Here is a 20,098-nt window from a genome sequence, read left to right on the forward strand (position 1 = left end):
GCACCACAGCCATGTTGGAAGAATGAAATGGAACCCAAAGAAAAAGAAAATATGGCTGAAGCGAGAGAAAAGAGGAGAGCACCAAGTAATGCAAAAATCCCCCTTGAATGGAGGGTTCATTTAAATGAAATTCTACTCCTCCCAGGGAAGTGTGTATGCTTAAGAGGAGAGCATCGGAAGACACTGCAGCCACCCTGTGCAATGTTGTGTATGTATATCCTATAAAACTCAGCCACTTAGACAAGTACAAGAAACCACATAACTCATTATAAAAGTTTATTTTAATTCCAAATACAGTAAAAAGGAGAATACTGGATCTTTCAGGAAAGTGCTACACAAGATAAAAGTATTATAATCTGTAGGAAAGACATCTTCAAGGCAACACAGGAAAGTGGAATCAAAAAGTTGCAAGAGTTTAGGCCAAGGGAAAGGAAACCTTCTACGACTTCACATTTTGCAGCATTTACTAAGTATCGGCTCTAAAACATTTTCATAGAAAACATACAGAAAATATTACAAGTGAAGGTGCCTATATGGAGTCTGCCCCACACACAGTGCTGATTAAAGAGACCCTCCAGTTTGGGGATACAATGTTGTCCTGGGACAGGAAGGGCGGGGGGTGTATTACCTGCAGTTGTCCCCTGCTCCCTCTCCGCTCCACTATTTTCAGGCCTTGCTTTCAGCTAAGATGGCGGGAATTTTCTATCAAGAAAATGTGCGTCGCTCTGACTGCGCAGTGCTGATCACATGAGCAGCTCTAACCAATCAGAGCCTAGTACATGGATAGTCCCAACACTATCAATGCTTTCTGGGGAATAGGAAGTCTGAAGATTGCGTTGGCCATCTTGAATCACTAAACAGAACCCGGAACCGGCAGATTGGACGGACGGCAGAGAAGAAGAAGGTTAGGTAATAAACTCTCCTGTTTCAGTCTTGGGACAGAATTTTGTCCTGAAACCAGAGAATCACTAGGTCTTTGCTGATTAGCATTAAAAGGAGAAGAAAAAAAAAAAGTCCTATCAGCCCTACGCTTTTCAGACATTTTGGGTATTCTAGCCCATTATTTACACTATACAACACAGTGCAACCTCCCCACATTGTTATACCCAGTTGTGCTAATTATCATCAATCTTTTAAACTAGACTTAATTTTAAAGCTTACAAACTCAAATCAGGTTTCCAATTAGAGACTTTGATGTGATCAAACCATGGCCTGGCAAGCAAGATACAGAATTAATATTGCACTTTGTAGCCACTGGTGGTTAGATCAGTTGCCCCTCTTGGATGAGGATGACTATGGGCTTAACTTGGGGAAACTATATAGCCAGAGAGATGGCTCTTGAAGATCACATTGATTAGTTCTCTTTTTGAGATCCACATTTGATTAGAACAGTCATAATGCAACAATAGCTGGTTTCTTAAGAGTGCCCAAAAATATTTCACAAACTTCTATGATTATCAGCCTGCTGGTGCACCTTTCTATGTAGGTACATTTTTCTATGCCTACATGGTATGGCCCATTTTTCCATCATTGATCAGTGTCCACATTGTTAGAGTAAATGCTCTTTGTTAAAAAAAAAAATAATAATCTGAGGTGTCAAGAGTCATGCCAAACATCTGGATCAGTGGAGATCCAGGTGCTGAGACCCACCGATCGCCGATATGAAAGGGGCAACACTCACTCGACCACTGTGCTCCCTACTTTTCAGTTCTCAGCAGCTGAACCACTTGCTTGCAACTCTAGAAACAATTCCTATAAACTTCTATAAGGCAGTCTTCATCTGTTGAGAACAGCCAAAGAGTAAGAACAGCCGAAGGGGCACAATGCTTGGGTAAGCATTGCAACAGTCAGTAGGGCCTCAGCACCTTGACCCCACGGAACAAGAGCACAAGCACTCTACGAAGGGCTTTTTTGGGAGTATAGATTGCTGGGTATATCTCAGGCCATCAAGGTGTGATCAGGGCAGCCCCTGGAAACCAACAGAATGACGTGCCCCCCAGCGGTTATCCAGGCACAGAAGTTTCAGTAGAAGTGAGTGTGCTAGGTATTGTAGTGTCGCTCCTTTGAAATGACTTAAGCTGACCTCCAGTACCAAGTACAAGGCCCAGAGTTCGGACCCCCCACTAATCACATCACAGACCTGTCCTTTCATCCCCCATAGGAATTTGTCCTTTGTAATCTTAGAAAATATCTGTAAACCTCGTTTTATGCTTCATGAATAAGTTGAACAGAAAAGAAATATCCAAAACGCAAGAAAAAAACAAAACAAAAACCATTTCAAATTTTCAGGGCAGAACCGAGGAAAAAAAAAGTAAACAATCCAACCAATCACAACTATCCACGCATGCATTTAATGTAGCAGGAAGTGCATTTTCAGACAGCTGCATAGCTGCCTTGTAACACAAAGGGGTGAACTGGTGGAAATAATACACCAGGGTTGTCCTCCAAATACAATTCTACTATACTTTCCACATTTTCTATTACAACTGCTCTTTCAACCGGTCCACATGCTCTACAATATGAAGCACACTATTCCAGCTGGTATATAAGGCACAGAATACGGATATGCATTCTCTTATTTGTATAACGATGATATGGAATAATGAGTGTGTAACGTCTCAGACTTCTGTAGTATGCATCATAAGTCTGATCATGTACATTACAAAAACACTAGAGTGCATAGATGCGGCCTCTGTCACAACCCAGATGTTCAGGTCAACAGTCTTGTTTACATTGACAATTAACAGTCCATGTTGCTCTGGATGGGAAGGTATATTCTGAAGGGAAGGGTCAAGAGGAAAGAAAATTGGGATTGGATAAGTCCCCAGGATCAATGCACTGTAATCATTGCTATAAATACCTGCGTTGAGGTCTGTTTAAAGTTCTTACTTGGCAAAAAAAAAAAAAGTTGGCTCCTAGAATGGTGTAACTGGCTTCCAATGGCCACAGAATGGGGGAAGAAAAAAAAAAAAAAAGGGGGTCCAAGATTACTTTGGGTAGAAGTACAATCAAGGCATTCCAATCTATGTAATTAGTTTAGGTGTACAGGTACTTTGAGACCACCGCTCTACAAGGAGTCTCATAACTACAACAAGGTTCTCTCTTTATAGTTGTAGTCTAGGAAAATCTGGAATCCTGCAAAAATATTACATGAAAGCTAGAACTCTTCAAGTGTTTAGTGCACCTTATAGATGTTCGATGTGGACATGGTTGGTGACAGCAAATGTCAAAACTGTAGTCAGCTCGGCCAAGTCCTAGAATATCCTCCATTATTGATTTGACAGCAGCGGAGATGTGTTGGTGACAGTAGATGTCCTAAAACCACGCCCACAAGACAATCTGTAAGGTGCATTCCAAGTTGGCAGAGCTTCCATCTTTTCACGTCATTCTGGCTGTTGTATGAATAAATTAGCTTTACTTTTGCGATGTTCTTTTCGAGTCACCAGGTATTTGTCACCTTTTTAAAAATTATATAAAGATTGCAAAAATGTACTTGTTTTCTTCTCACCAGTCTGGCGAGAGATGCCTGCACGTCACATACAAAACACCACTTAGAAACGGAGATCTGCCAACAAAATCCTCTATACATCAGAACGCGAAAGAATGTCCAGAATAGACTATACAGAGCAAATTATTAAACTTCATTCATTTTTAAGAGGATTGCCTTTTAGTTTCAAAATATGAACGGGAGAGGGTGCACGCCGCCGACTGAGCGCGCAGCAACTTCACAGGGACGCAGTGCAGGAATATGGAGCCCAGAGAGGAGGAGACACCGTTCTATCATGTCCGAGTCCCACAACGTAAGGTTACTTTAGGAAACTCAAATGTGACGACAGGTTCTCTTTACATCTGCAGAGGACCCACCCTTAGGCTGGAGGCTTACAAATGAAGGTTTTGATGCAGTTTGAGCCAAAATCAGAAGTATTAAAAAAAAAAATAAAATAAAGGAATTCCTGCCAGATCCACTTCTCACTTTAAAAATGCGCCATCAAATTCTGCACATACTATTGCAGCCTGAAGGACTTTTCAAATTGGGGCAATTTTCTGTATATAATTTGATGCGGAAACAAAATGGCTTAAATCATCCTGCAATTCTGCATCCAAATCCTCAGTTAGCCCTGCAGATTTTGGTGTGGATTTCCACAGCAGCAAATCCCGCTGCATCCTGGAGAAATTATTCCGCCCGCGTGAAGGTCCTCAAGGAGCAATACAAGATGTACAAAGCAATTCAGCCATTTTTGTACATTGTAAGAATATAAAATAAAATGGTGTGAAAGATGAACATATAACACAAGTCCTTATAAGAAGTCAAGCATATAAAGCAGTTCGACAAGATACCCCACATACAAAACTATTGGAATCAGCAACAGTAAGGCCTTTGTAATTAAAGGGACGGTCACCATCTTTTTGCTCTTTGTGAGGGCAGCACCGGGTAGTGACAGGCACCAATAAGCGATGTCTATATGCATCTGCGCAGCAGTTTTTTTTTTAAAGATACTTGCATTTCAAGTCCGTAGCAGCAGCACATGCATAGAGGACTACCAGAAGTAGTCCTGCATATTTATGAGGTGCAGGGAGCTACACTCAGCCCGCCTTCCTGATGGACAGTTGTGTGCCTATTATTGTGCATAGAGAGCTGCCAATCACTGATTGGAGGGTGGGTGTGGTTATCCTACTGCTCATGAATATGCATGATTACCCTGTGTAGCTGCTACTAATAAAACACAAGCTTCTTGCAAATTACTGCAGATACATAAAGTAGACATCACTAATCAGTGGGACAGGCAGTACCAGATAGTGGTCTCAATGAGGGCTGTAAAGAATTGGTGACAGATTGCCTTTAAAACCGGAAGAACGCGATGGCTTACGAAATCCCCACATAAGTGGAGCACCTGTTCTACCTTTAACCCTTTAGAATGGATAGGCAGTAAAATCTTGTACTCCGCAGGTGACATTTTTACAGCTTGCATAGTGGTCATATTATAAGCCAACAACATGGCGGCACACAACACCTTAGCGACCTTCCTTTTAATAGAGTAATGAATTACAGTGAAGACATCCGGATACTTACAAGCTTTACAAATAAGAGTCCATAAATAAAAATATGAGAAGTCTATGGGCCAACCCATACACCCTATACCTGGGCTAGTGGCCAATCTTTGGAAAATGGCTTAAAAGCGACCAACAAAGATGGCCACATTAGCATCTCCGACTACCTGTTGCACACCGTACATTAGTATGCATCGTTAGTTTAAATAGGAAGATGAAACAATGCCTCTGTAGCACCACCTACTGGAGGGCAGTATTCTGGCTTTGGCTGACAATCCCAGTCACTATTACAAGGCTTGTTAAAAAAGGTCTGACATTGACTTGCAGGAATGCTGCCTTCCAATAGGTGGCACTGTAGAGTCATTCTTCCATCTTACCATTTGCATATTTCTCAGAGGAGCATGAATGGCCTTGCAAGTCTCCTCACACCTTCTAGGTGTTCTCCCCAAGGAGAAATGATACCCTACCCTTATTAGTCCAAGACACTACACCTGCATTGATTGACTCAGTGCTGCCCATGTGAGTAGCATTGGCCAACAGGAGCAGCATGTAGTGCCTTTGATTACCAATGCACTCTGTATCAGGTTGTCAGAGAAGCCATTCAGCCATCTTTGTTTGTCCAGGCATGGAGGATCGTGCAATCTTTAGGGCTTTCCATGTGCTTATCAACACTTAAAAAGGGGCTTTAGAGGATAATAAGAAAAAAAAAGTGCAGTAGAGAGCACCACTTGTGTCCACAGGCTATATCTGGTATTGCAGCTCATCGCCCATCTGGTCTAGTGCAATACTAGATACAAACCAAAGGACAAGAGTGGTAGCCTTGTGAAAAGCAAACTGGTTTTCTGATCTCACTCCTCCCCTTTTAGGAAAGTAAAGATGGCGGCTTTGTAGGAAGAAGCTGTAACTATTCATTAATGAAGTCACAATTGTTACTCTGTACAAAATGACCGTCTTTGGTTTTGCTACTTTTAGCCTTTATTTAATGAACCCTCATTTCAGACATTACCTCTTTACAGGTGATTTATCTATCATAGCTCTCATGTTAGCATTTTGTGCTTTTAGTAGTTGTGTGAAAATGCATACAAGATTGAGTTCTATTAGAAAAGCAGTTCGGCATCCTTCCAGAATCACCACTATTCTTGTCCACAAGACACGTGAAGGGGCTGAGCTGCAACACCTGGACAAGACCAGCGCCATTACTGGTAGAAAGCAGCCGCCATCTTTTTCTAGCCCAATACCATCTCCCCACTTTATACATATTACATTTTCTACAAGGATAAAAATCTATTCTGAATCCCTCATACGCTCCCACTTACAGCAACCACACAATGAATTTAAAGGGAACCTGTCACCATGGAGATGCCGTCCCTTCCGCAGGCAGATTGATATGTAGTTTAACGCGTACCTGAATTTTCAACAGTTAAAATATAACAGGTTCCCCTTACCCACTTATTTGCTGCCGTTTACAAAATTCTGTCCTGAGACAAGAAAGGACGGGGAATATGTTATCTGCAGCTATTTTTCTGTCATCCATCTGATCCACTGGTCCCAGATTCAGTTTTCTGGCCTCTAAGATAGCTGACAATCTTCAAACTACATAATTCACACAGTGCATTGGTAATGTTAGACTACCAATGCACTATACCTGTTCTGATTGGACCAAGCTGCTCACGTGATCAACACTGGCCAGAGAATCGTGCACAGGAGAAAGTTGCTGCAGCCATCTTGGACAGCTGAAAACAGGGGCCTGAAACTAGCGGATCAGAGAAGAACTGCGGATAATATACCGCTCTCTTACTAAGAAAGAATTTTGTCCCGAAACAGGAGGTTCGCTTTAAATTCTGATTTTTAGGTGGTCTTACTCATTTTACAATCGGCTTTAAGGGAGGGGGCATGTCACAAGCCTAGCATTCTGCCAGTAGTTCACTGTCCTGTACTTTCTTTCCCTCACTTCCCATGCGGCATTGCTCTGTCTGTGGTACAATCAGCAGGCATGCACTATCTGAATGCCTGCAATTCTGCTTTCCCAGGATGATTGTACAAGTCCGTTATTCAGAGTCTGGTTAGTAAACCCAATATATAATGTGTATACACACACGCCGTAACAGCAGGAGAGACAGATTGTGGATATTGCAACAGATTATTTTCAAATGTAGGGGAATGGGCTTTGGCCAAACTCCATTCACTTACATAGTACTGTACATAGTGGCAGAACTTCAGCATGAAATCCACAGCTGAAATTCCACACTGTGCTAACTCACCCTTAGGCCCCCTGCACACGGGTGGAAATACAGCGGCAGGATTTCCCGCAGAATTTCCGCCTGTTCACACTGCCATAGGATTGCATTAGAGAATGCAATCCTATGCAAACAGCCGCAATTTGTCCGCGTAAAAACAAATCGCGGCATGTTCTATTTCTGTGCGGGTCCTGCAGAGGCCCGCACAGAAATGTCACTGGTGACGGGCCAGCTCCACTCTGCGCATGCGCCGGCTGGGCGGCAGCCGGCACATGGTGCAGAGAGAAGTCGCCAGGAGCGGGTGAGCCGCAGGGCTGTACAGGGGGAACGGGTCCGCATCCCGCTGTGAGAATCCTCGCAGCGGGATCTGACTCTGCTGTCTGCAGGCGGCCATATACTGGATATTTTTTCACAAAACTATATCAATCTAGTCAGCATCTCCTGCAGAATGGATTACATTTAATTGGTGACCAGTTGCCTTTAATAAGACAAAGACAGTGAAATTATGGAAGTCGGTAAATCTAAGCTCAAGGTTCCTAACAAACAAAAAAACCATTTTGTTCTCAAGCAGCTAAATGGAACAATTTACTGAATCCTGACAGACTGCTCAAATCACAGTGAAAAATCCCCAGCAGTTTCCTGACCTCCCTTAGGGCTCATGCACACGGCTGTATTACAGTTTTGAATGGATCCACGTTCCTCCATATACCACTGTACAGGCTACGTATGCATGAGGCCTTTGACAGGAAGCCGTTTACCACTTTTCTACCTTGTACAGAAAGGCAGCAGTCAGATGTCAAAAATATTTCTTCTTCACATAGTGCATTTTTATTTTTGGATTCTCATGCGGCTTCATTTTCAGTTACACTTCTGTTTCTGGTAATATGTGAATAGGTTGTGTCACACGAGCGTATGTGTATTTGCACCCAATTTTTGTCCATCGGTTGTGGCGGATACAAATCGCGTGTATTGCCGTTTATGTGCACAGGTCGTGCACAAACCCAAAAGATGTACGCCGATGCCTTCAGCCATTGTAATGTCTAGTTTAATTATTTCAAGAGGTGTTCTTTTCCTGCCTAAATGTGTAGGAAAAGAGCATGCTGCAGGTTTTTTTTCTGTGGCACAATTGCGCAAGCAAAATACAGGCTTGTGAACGAATCCATGGAGATCAATGGGTTCCATTTCCTGTGTATTGCATGCGCTAAATTTGTGTACAAATACGCCCGTGACACACAAGGCGAAGGTTTTAAAACCCTATTGCGGCGCTGACAGCTTGCGCCGGCACAGCTGATCGGTCGGGGTCTCTAGCGGTGCACCCCGGCCGTTCAACTATTTATGATCTATCCTGATGATAGGTCATCAATAGTATTTTTGACCAGATAACCCCCTTTTAACTCCACAAGGTTTCCAACATACTAGCGTTTTATTTTTAATTAGTGCTAGACGTGAATAAAATGGTCAACACGGACAACATTATTCACAGCGCACACTACCAAATTTTTTTCACCCAACACAGACTGAGTGAAAAAAAAAAAAAATAAAATAAATCATAGCACGTCCTTTTCTTGTCTGTATCACAAACAAGAATTACGACATGCCAATGTATATTGGATAGCATATTGGCAGGGGTCTGTGTGATATTCGAGGAGAGTTGCTCCCGAGCTTCTCGGGCACAACTTAGGCTATTGACACACTTGCCATGCGACTAACACTGTAGTTTGCTGCGAACTTTAGCTAGAGAAACCGCCCTGTGGGAACAAGGCCTTAGTACGGCTCTGTCGACGTTGGTTAAGGTTACTGCTTAAAATGCAAACCATGACATAGTTCTGGATACTTTGCATGACAGATTCCACTGGCATCCAACATCCCCATTTGACTAGTAATGAGGTCTGTCAGGGTCCTATCGTGGTGCCAGTCATTTGGATTGGAAGACTAGGGTGCATGTACTGTATTATCTTACACCCTTCATAAACTAAAAAGCCCACGTGTATGGTGTAAACGTGACCAAAATGGTGTGTGAAGCCAGCCTTACAGCACTTAATGTGAAGTTTGCAGCTCTCTATGTACCCATCTCATACCAAGAGTAGCACAAAAATAAGACTATGTACTCAAACTGTTGCATCCTCAGCCATGATTTACTCCTGAAGAGAATTGAAACTATATAAAAAAGTGAATAGGTCAGCATCTACTGGGCCCTGAAAAAAAGTGTAATTTCCCAGTTAATGGTAGCTACATTTTCTAATTCCTGAAAGGCACGTTGCAGAAATATTTCAAATACCCAAACCCTTTGATTTGTATAAAAGATAGCAAATAGGAATTTCAGAAAAAAAAGCTCATTTTATAGAATCTGAAAATCTTTATAAAAATATCTGCACGCTATGGAGAAGCTGAAGAACGAGCAAAAAAGATTATAAAGGTTTCCCTGAAAGAACCCAAAATGATTGTTATATCAAGGCACATGTAGGTAAATATTCTCAGGCAAAAGGAGTATCACTGATTTAGGGCTTTACATCGTCATCAACTGAAAACCAGGCTCCCGAATAAAAGCAGCTAATTTCAAATTTCGTCTCCAAGTCAATAATCCTTCCGAGAGGCATCTTAGTTCTTAGTCGCTGCTGTCATCGTCGTCATCATCCGACATCTGATTTCCCATTTTGGGAGAGCTGGACAGAGAGTCTGATCGGCCAGGCTGACAGGGAGGCAAGTCTCCGTTAGACAAACGTTCGTAGCAGAAATCGCATACCCGCACGGCCTTAGAAGATTGGTTCGGCAAAAGGAACTTCTTCTCTGAACAGGGTCCACAAACAACAAATCCACATTTTCGGCAATGGTGCCTTCGGTTAACGGGAGTAAACTTCACTTTCTTACAGCGCATACATGTGGGGGCTTCAGAATCAGGGATCCAAACTGCGGCATGTTCATTATTTGGGGTCTTCCCACTTTTTGAAATTAAATCATACACGCACTTATTGATGTGGTTCATCCATTCAGATTTTTCTGTTGCCGTGGCTGCATACACCGCAAATGATTTCGTGGGGGTTTTGATAAGCCATCCGTTCCGCAGATCTCCCTCATCCTGGATGGAGTCGATGGTCACATTCTCGAGAGGGATTATGTGCTGTTTGTTGTACTTTTTTTTCTGAATAACGATATTTCCATATACAAGAATGTCATTGAATAGGAAAAACTGCCTGGCTTTTGGTTTCTTCCTACAGAGTTTTGTTAGGACACCTTCTCCGATCAGCACCCTGCCCTCAATAGCCAAGGGCTGGCCGGCTGTTCCAAAGCAGCTTTCCACCACGTTTATACGCCTTGCATTAGCTTCGCTGTTTGCGAGACGATCCACCATCTTCTACAGCTGATCTAAAATGATAAAGAAATCAGTTTTTAGAAAAAATAAATAAAAATCACACAAATGCATTAGGCTCTTCGATGGAGATAGGTAGGACAGACAGACACTAGATGAAACAGCAGAGTAGTGGATGCCAGACCAGCCCCACTATAGTCTCTCACACACTGGTCTGAGAAACTCTGCGAAGTCTGCAGTGCTATTCTTGAAACACATGTATGAGAACCTTGACAGATCTCATGGATTCCAGTATAAAATCATGAAGATACATCAGAATTTAGTTGGACTTTCTGGAAAAACAATCACGCTGTTTGCAATCCACTTTCAAGGAGGGGTGTGTGTAGCAAGGCTAGCATTCTGCTAGAAGTTCACTGTCCTTACTTCCCTTACTGCATTAAATTGCCTGGTCGAATCAGCAAGAAGGCAGCATCTGAATGCCCACCACTTTGCTTTCCCATGACAATTCATATATTCAGAGGCATTCACATAATGGTTAGTACACCCACTGTGTAAACAGAAACACACACACACACACACACACACACACACACACACACACACACCAGGAGAGGCAGAAACTCTGAAGATAGTTATCCCAGTGTCTGCAGATCTGTCAGCCTGCAGCCGCTGACAGTGTATCAGAGCAGCCTGTGAAAATGGGTACATAGTAACAGGAGGAGGAGGAGCCAATAGTGGATTGCAGTGAAGCTGGATGGGAGATGCCTAGTGGCAGCCACTTCAAACAAGTTTACAGTGGTAGAGCAACAAAATTTATCGTGCAAGATTATAGAAATTAAGACTTGACGCAATGAAGTAGAGGAGCATAAACTGTGTGAAAAGTTAGCGCACCATAAAATGTAAAATGCCTGGCACTAGATTAAACCTTATTAGGCTGTATTTACACAGGCAAGTGGGATACAGGTCAGGGGGGGGGGGGGGGGGGGAGAAGAAAAAAAAAAAAAAAGCACTCACTTTGTCTTCATTACAAACACTGCACGATTTACATCACTGTATATGCATAAAAATAAATAATCACATGTCCTCCTAAAAGGTTAAGATGGTTAAAAAAAAAAACAAACAACAAACCATTGGGCTTGCACTTGAGATGCAAGCCCCCCCCCCCCTTCGAGGAGATAATGGGCAATGCTCGCAGCAAATAACATCCATGACATGCTATGGCAAAACACTTTTTCCTCTACACAAGTGGAAATAAATTGTGATTTTTTTTACTCAAGGAGGGGAGAAGGAAGGGGAAAAAAAACAAAATAGAGCTGAACTTTGTAAAGTGACTGATCAGTCGGTTTTCAGAGTGACTTTTAAACACTAGAACTACTGTAATAGAGGATAAATGTAGCATGTTGATAAAAAAAAAAAAAAAAACACCCCACACATCTCAGGTGGAGCCTCCAGCATGGAGATTCAATTCCTGGACTAGTTTATCCAGTTTAGGGCTTGCAAGCTACCTACCCTTCCATCATCTACTAAATATCACATGGGCAACATTTATAAAAGAGGAAAACCTAACCAACCTGATAAACCAGTGGAAAGCCATCATTCCTACATAAATGCCACAAGACGTTAAGGCTACACTTACATGGTTTCTGATGTTTTTTCAGCATGTAAGCTGGGAAGGCACGTGACTGACATGGTAAACGTGGCCACGGAGTTACATTAGCCTGACAGAAACCAAAGGAATGCCCCTTTCATCTTTGGCCGGCATAAAAATCAGTATTCCACAAGGAAAACCAAATCCTACAACTAGCCGTTCCATGCAAGCAGTTTCTAGTAAAGACTTAGCCTGGCTTAACGCAACTGAATTACTATTACGGAATCCGTGGTCGGTGTCTGCACAAAGGATCCATTAAACTCGCATGCATTGAAAAGGTATTTACTTTCGTTTATCGTTCACACTTGCAGATATGAATTGCAGATTCCAGCAAAATTGAAAGAAAAAAAAAAAAAAAGTTGCAGCATGCTGTGCTTTGCTGCAGACTCCCTCCGTTGAAGTGAAGGCGGTCCAACCTGCAGCCCATCCGCAATTAGCATTGGGCAATGACGTGGGAAATACAATTTTTTTTACAATTTAATTTGCACTGCGCATGACCGACACAGTATCCACAGTATAGAATTTTCAGGCACGCAGAGTTGCAGGTCGAGGTCACAGACAGATTCCCGCATGAGGAGCCCAACCCGGTCGTGTGCAGCCGGCCTTACCGTAGGTCAGGGTCCCTTCACAATTCTGTTTGCGCAGAACGAATCAGTGATGCTGCACTATCTTGCCCTATAAAAAGCCAGAAGACCGACTGGAAACTCATTCGGCCCGCTGCATGAAGATTGATAGCACTCTTCCTATACAAAAGGGAAGAGCAGCGGGCAGAGAGCAGTAGGCACGGCCCGCCCTGTGACTCTGCGCCGAATCAAACTTCAAAGTATATTTTAAAACGCTGCAGAATTTCAGAATAAAAACACCCAGGGAAAATAGGCATTTCTGTCTTGGGTTCATGTTGCCCATCGTTCAGGTTATAATGAGCCTGATGACAGAATCTCTTGGTGACAGATGTCACTGTATTGCATCAGTAACGTATATATTACATGAAGGCCATAGAGATCACGTGAACATAGCCCAACTACTCACCCCCCTCAGCTGCTGCTATATAAGCATATGACATTAGGCTGTGCCAGCAGTGACAGATGGAGATCAGCAGGGCCGACATGTAATCATTTACCAGACATTACCCTTATAAGCTCATCTATAAAACAGGGTTACGTTAATCTAGAAGGCAAAAACAAACCTGCAGTAATAAAGGTGACATTACCAGCCCGACAAGACAGGCGAGTCCTCGGAGTATAAATCATTTATACAGGAGGGTCTGGTCATGCAGCATTTCCTGAAGTTCAGCAAAAGCAAATCTAAAACCAAGTCAATGCATTCTGAACAACAAACCGTGGGGCAGATTAAGTAGAGCGTCTGGTTTATACAGTTTACATTTATTTATAGAAGAGGAATTCATAGCTTTCTAGCATGTCTGCATTACTTGTATTAGGCGCCAATCACAGGAACAGAACAAAAGTAAGGGAACTACTAGGACTCATGGCACCCGATGACCTTACTAACCATAATGGGGTCTATCGGGGGGCGGGAGAAGCTGTAGCATCCTGTTCTCATGGTCTTGTATTCAAACTTTACAGATCCTGTTCAGCGAATGAGAAAAAAAATTAGTTTTCCCCTTTAGCCGCGACGAAGGAGCGCAGAGTGTTTCCCATTGTTTTCAGTGGGTAAGTCTCGCACGCCGTGCCGGCCCCATTGAAAACAATGAGCGATGCGAAGCGTTCCAAGTGAACGCCCAAAGACAGGACTTGCAGCAATTTTTTTCCCGCACCACAGGGCACGCATGATTTTTTTACCCCCCCGTTTACACCAAACGATTTATCATTTGAACAAGCAAACAATGTCAGAATTCGCTGGCAGATACATCGTTGGCCCGTTCACAAGAGAAGTTGTTCTGTTCTCATTCAGTGGATTAGAAGGAGTGAACGAGCCAACGTTTATTTTCAGCCCTGTATAAAATGAACAAAGTAGATAATTTATTGTTAGTCTTGGCTGTATTTGGACTGAATCAATCGTTCTATTATTGTTCAAATGAGCAAAAGTGATCTGTGTAAACGGGTCTTAAGACCCGTTTTATACAAGCATATTATGGGCGCATTTAGGCATCTGTAATAAGGATGAGGTTCCTGGCCAGAGCACAGGTATTCTGACGCAAACGCAGCATCGTCTGTTATGTTGACCTCAGATTAAGATTGGGCTAAAATTTCAATTTCAGAGTCGCCGCGGATCCATGTCATCGCGACATTCTGCACTGCACACATGCAGCGGCGCTCCAGCTGGCACATCCGCAGCACAGAGAAGACATGGCACAGGGAGTCACAGGGTCTGATTACGCTGAGATCTCGCAGTTGGAATTCGACCCATCCGTGTGCATTCAGCCTTTTTTAAAAAATGGACTTTGCCATGAAAAATTCCGTGGTGAATTCTGCCATGTGAACATACCCTTAAATTGAAGGGGTGACATGTAGTGTGGATCCATGTAAAAATCTGCACAAAAGGATATGGATTTTGATGCAGACCACACCAATATTCGCCACATGTGAACGTACTGTTCAGATGGATGCACAGATGCAGTTTAATATAAAGTCAGTCAGGTGTGAATACAAAAAGAAAAAAGTATTAGACTATTTCCACATGAGGATGAATGCCACAAAGCAAAATCTACACAAGTTGATAGGTATTTTGATGCGGATTTTGGTGCAGAATTCACCCTCTCATTTGAAGAGATGGAATCCGTACTGTAAATCCACTGCTGCGGTATAAAATTCCCCACCACATGGCAGTTTTTCAAACTCCTGCTTTTCCCACGTCAACCATTGAAAGGGCAATCTTCATGGCCGAATAGCTTTGTCTCAGGATGCAGCCCAACACCAAACTATAATGGGGTCTGTTCGCTTTCCACCCAGCTGCCCCGCTTTGGGAACGGAAGAAAAAGGGCTGCATGCAACGCTGCTTCTTCCGGTATTTTGAGCTGGATCTGCGATGAAGGTTCCAACACAGAAGTGAAACCGGCTCATCCACATTGTTACTACTAGTAATTATTAGGAAATTATAGTACAGTGTTTCTGGTGGCGCAATGCGCCACAGAGCTTTGCTACACGCACGTCTCACACACACAGCTGTGGTACATGGGAGTGTGACTGATAGACACACACAGCTCTGCTACATGCCATGTGCCTGACAAATACAGATTTGGTACATGACATGCGCACAGTACAAACACAGGTCTGCTATATTATATGCTCGTGACAGACACAGCTGTGCAACAGTGCATACACATGTTACAAACTCAGCTCTACTACATTTATGGTGCCTGCACACATGACACACACAGCTCTTGGATACAGTGATGAGCCCCTGGTCATGTGATCCTGACTCCACCCACACAGTTGATCACATGATGGTGGCATCATTACAGGTCCTGTACTGTCATCTTATCCAGTACACAGTACTACCAAACTCCAGAATGGCTCCTCCCACAGCAGTTGCACTTGTATCATTGCCCATATCCGCTATAAACAGAGCGAGGAATATAAAAACAAAAACACAGACAAGTCCTAGTGTGCACGACATGCCATCATGCGCAGTGCACTTGCTGCCATACGCAGTCACATGATAAACTGCTGCGTGACCATGTAAATAAGCCCTTAAGAGTGCAGCAGGCTTAAAAAGAAATAAAATTAGTCATAAACCTGTCAAAATCAAGCTCAGAAACCGCCTGCTACACCGCACACTATTCTTAGGCCGGGCTCCCAGGAGCGTGTTAGAATTGCGTTGTATCCGCGGTACATGGCTGCAATTCAAACATTAATTTTCACTGTTACACTAGTTCTTCCATTATGTATAACATGCAAGATAAAAAAAACAAAAAAACCCCTAAAAAACAGCATGTTCTATTTTATCGGGTATTATGCACAACAGAGCCCTATTGTTCTCTATGGTGCGTACTAGACGCTGCTATTACATTCACACACGACGTCGCCAAGTGACAGAGCGGGAAGTTTAAAATAAATAAATGAACCCAGCGAGGCTGCGCATGACAAGGTGCGTGAGATATGTCATCATGCGCGGTCCAAAGCCCGGCCTAAGGCCTCCCTCACACAGGCGTTAGCAGAAACGCAGCGTTTCTTAACGCTGCATTTACTGGAGATTCCGCCCGGTTTTAGTAGCGCTGGCACGCATTATGCCAGTGTTTTGGCTGTGTTTTTAGCACAGCCAAGACTGCTGGTAAAAGAAAAAAAAATTCAATACTCGCCTAGCTGGTGAAGTTGCTGTCCCCGGCGCCGCTGTCAGGACCTTGCGAAGCCAGCTGATTGCTCTGATTGGCTATGCTCTGATTGGCTATGCTCTGATTGGCTAAGCGCCGTTGAGAGCCAGCACTGGATGTGTCCAATCATAGCCATTCACTTAATGAATGGCTGTGATTAGACACATCCAGCGCTGGCTGTGATTGGCTGAGTGGGCTGTCACTCAGCCAATCAGAGCAATCTCTCGTTGGAGGCGGGGATTTCATATCCCCGTCGCCAGAGAAAAAGTTCCACTGCAGGCTGACAAGTCCCAAGAGCGCTGCCGGAGACTGTGACATCAGCTGTAAGGAGAATATTGCTTTTCTTTTTTGGACTCAGGTAGTGTAGCTAGGGCGTTTAGTGCTGTCAAAAGCACGGTATCAAGTTGTGCGGTGTTTTCAGAAGTGCTGAAACGGCTGCCCAATCATTTCAATGGGAAACGCAGGGCTGAAAATGACTAAAAATAGAACATGCAACGCTGTTGAAGACGCTGCGTTTTCAGCCCCATTGAAATGAATGTGAGCGTTGTACAGTGTTCAGCGATGGGCTGAAAACGCAGCGCAAAATGCTGTTCAAAAACGGCTGTGTGAGGGAGGCCGTATTTAGATTGTAAAAAATAATTTGTGCTGCGCTTGTTTGACAGCGAGCCATACGGATCATCCGTGGTACAGATGTCCCCGAACAATAGAGATCTGCGCGGACGGCGCTGCCCGCAGACACAGGTACGCAGGGTCGCCGGCAGAGTTAGATTCCGCTGTAGGCTCCCGGATGCAGAATCCTCCCCGCCCGTGGCAATGGGTTCTTTTCCCCGTGTGACTTCTATTCACATCGCAATCGGATGGACCCTGCATGGGAACAGCGTGTAAATCCAGCGAGGCCGGGCACGCACGACCGTATGTTTACTGTGCGTTACGTGGGCTCTACGCCCGTGTGATACGCGGTAACTCGCAGGTAATCAAATACATTACCTTGCGCAGTTCCCACCACATTAGTGTGTCAGCGCTTCGTAACACATGAGCAAAGAAAACAACGCAGCATGCTGTACTGTGCCGCGTATATACCCACGAGAGAGACGCCAGTGTTCTTTATGCCTGTGTATACACAGGCCCATGTGCTAGTACGTGACGGATGGGAGGCGCCGGAAAAACAAAAGCAGGTGTGCTGCGCATGAGCACACGGTCAGGCGCGGTACAATTCACCACCATTCACGTAGTCACGTCCGGCTCCACTGCTGCAGAAACTGCCGGCGCCCTGCGGCGCTTTATACTTACCGCCGTGTGAGCGCGGGCGTAGGTGATGAACACGAGGCTTAAAAAAAATAAATAAAAAACAAAACAACAAGACAAGCAAAAACCTCGGGCCCCACGAGACGTTTTTTGATTTTCAATTCGGTTGAACATACAAGCAGGTGGCAGCGCGCTCGCTGGGATGTCGCGGTCAGAACGGACTCGCATGGCAGCCTATACCGTCACCATCGGGACGCGGTCCCATCGGCGGTCAGGCTCTCCGTGCGCCTTATCTGACCCCATTTAGATTTTTTCCCTCAGGACTGAAAAAAAAAATTCAAACATCAAACTAGGAGTTTCTCTTCTGACATTATCAGTTTCAATGGGTTCTTAAAAAAATAGATTAACGAACGCGGCAGACGGCGCCATTTGTTCTGTTAAAAGAAATTGGAACGGGTGCAAATAAAGCGGTTTGTTTTTTGCTTTATGCAAAAAATAAATAAAAAGTCTCATTTCTGCTCGAAACTCATTTTTCTGCTCCAAAAACCGTACAAACCAGATTCACACGGAAAAGCCCGACGCAGCCGCGGACGAGCGACTAAAACTTTGTATTCTCAGCAACGGTTGTGTCTCTTGGGGTGACGAGCCGCGACGGGATCCTGCTGACGGGTCATTAAAAATAAAGTCACGGCGTCACGCGGCACACTACGCGTCACCGGGCGAACGGCACCATGATCCATAAATAGATGTACGACCCAATCGCAACATGGCGCAAAAGTAGATGGCGAGACCAGATTCACCCTAGTTGCACTCTCCTTGCACTGTACCAAGCGTGCCCCCCTCCTTGCCCCATCGGGCAGCTCTACCCATCTGTGTGGCAGGAAGACCCTGTGGAGTTACTGCTGTCCCTGCTGAGGATGGCAACAACATGGCGGCCGAAGCCAAAAAAAAGGGGAAGAAAAAGTTTCCCCGCTGCCGTGCAGAGCCACGGCCCCGTCTGCATCACTTACCGGGGGTGAGCGGGAGAATGTCCGTCCGCAGCCCGCGCTCCTCACGACGGCGGCGGCCCTGTACACGGCGGACCAGGGGCTCCCGGGAGCGGCCGCTCCTGTCGTCACAGGGCGGTGTGAGGGAAGCACTGGGCGCCGTCCTCAATGACGGAGGTCACCGCGGAGCCCGGGCTCAGCCATGGCTGTAGTGTCCTAGCTGGGGCCGGAGTGTGAGGACGGGGCGGCCGGGAGACGCTGGGCGGGAGGGCGGTGCTGCTATTATGGGGTGAGGTAACAACGGCGGATGAGGCGGCGCCATCTTGAGGGCGGCGCACAGAGAAGGCGGCCCCGGGGTGTGAGGCTGAGGGACCAGGAGTCTCTCGGCGGTGCTGGCTGTCTTGTATGGCCGGACTCACCGAGTGCAGACCGGCCACAAGCCCTGGACGCGCTGGGGAGGGCTGTGCGGCACATTTTACCTCAGGCGGTTGAGCACTGTTCACACGGCCGGGTTTTGTCTCCACACAGGCCGTATTTTTTACTGACTGAATACAGACCTCTTGATTTAACCCCTTAATGATGCGGCTTTTCCCCCTTAAAAAAAAATAAAATAAAAATTGTAATTCCTTTATTTATCCATCGCTGTATGAGGGCTTGTTTTTTGGGGGTGAGTTGTATTTTTCATTGGTGCTATTTAACCCTTTCCAATCCAATTTCTCTCCTGGTTTTCCTAGGGGGCTTACTCTTTTTCTGCCATTATACAACGGCGCTATCTGCTGGCTAAAGCCAGTACTGCATGAGGTGACACGCTGGATAGGCTCCGACAGCAGAGAGGCTGGAAATATACAGTAAGAGAACCCCGACGGACGTCTTCCAACATCGGGAGCTGTACAGCCTTAAATCATAATGTCTTCAGAGGTCAGACAGTGGATTGGAAAGGGTTAATGTATCGTATAATGTACTGAAAAACTCTGGAGAGAAATGGGAAAAAAAACTACATTCTGCCATCTTTCGGTGCGTCTTGTTTCTACGGCGCACAAACTGCAACAAAAATGACCCGTTAACGCGATTAATACGATGCCAAACTTATAGAGTTTTTTTGTTGTTGTTGCTCTACTACTTTTATTTTTTTTCAAGATATTTAATTTTTTAAAAATATTTTCTGCCGCCATCTTCTGCGCACAATGATTTTTTTTCCTTCCACATAACTGTGCGATGCTCATTTTTTTTGCGGGACGTCCTGTAATTTGTGTTGGTACCATTTCGGAATACTTACAACTTTTTGATCGCTTCTTCTTGCATTTCTTCTTGGAGACAGGCCGCCTGCACACGGGGTTAAATTCTGCAGCGGGATTT

The 20,098-nt window shown here is 44.5% G+C and overlaps 1 protein-coding gene across 1 annotated transcript; it reads right to left on the minus strand.

The window, feature by feature from the left end:
- Positions 1 to 263: 263 nt before the first annotated feature.
- PLEKHF2 (pleckstrin homology and FYVE domain containing 2) lies at positions 264 to 19,052 on the minus strand. Its single transcript, XM_066578361.1, has 2 exons — positions 18,767 to 19,052; positions 264 to 10,649 (listed from the first exon to the last, which is right to left on the minus strand). Exon 2 carries the CDS (start codon positions 10,633 to 10,635, stop codon positions 9,892 to 9,894), a length of 744 nt encoding a protein of 247 aa, XP_066434458.1. The 5' UTR covers positions 10,636 to 10,649; positions 18,767 to 19,052; the 3' UTR covers positions 264 to 9,891.
- Positions 19,053 to 20,098: the final 1,046 nt, after the last annotated feature.

The sequence above is a fragment of the Eleutherodactylus coqui genome, chromosome 9 (genome assembly GCF_035609145.1).
Source record: "Eleutherodactylus coqui strain aEleCoq1 chromosome 9, aEleCoq1.hap1, whole genome shotgun sequence".
NCBI lineage: Eukaryota > Metazoa > Chordata > Amphibia > Anura > Eleutherodactylidae > Eleutherodactylus > Eleutherodactylus coqui.

What these genes read in the sequence shown, in the direction of transcription:
- PLEKHF2 (XM_066578361.1), bottom strand. Translation starts at nt 10,635, where the DNA reads ATGGTGGATCGTCTCGCAAACAGCGAAGCTAATGCAAGGCGTATAAAC.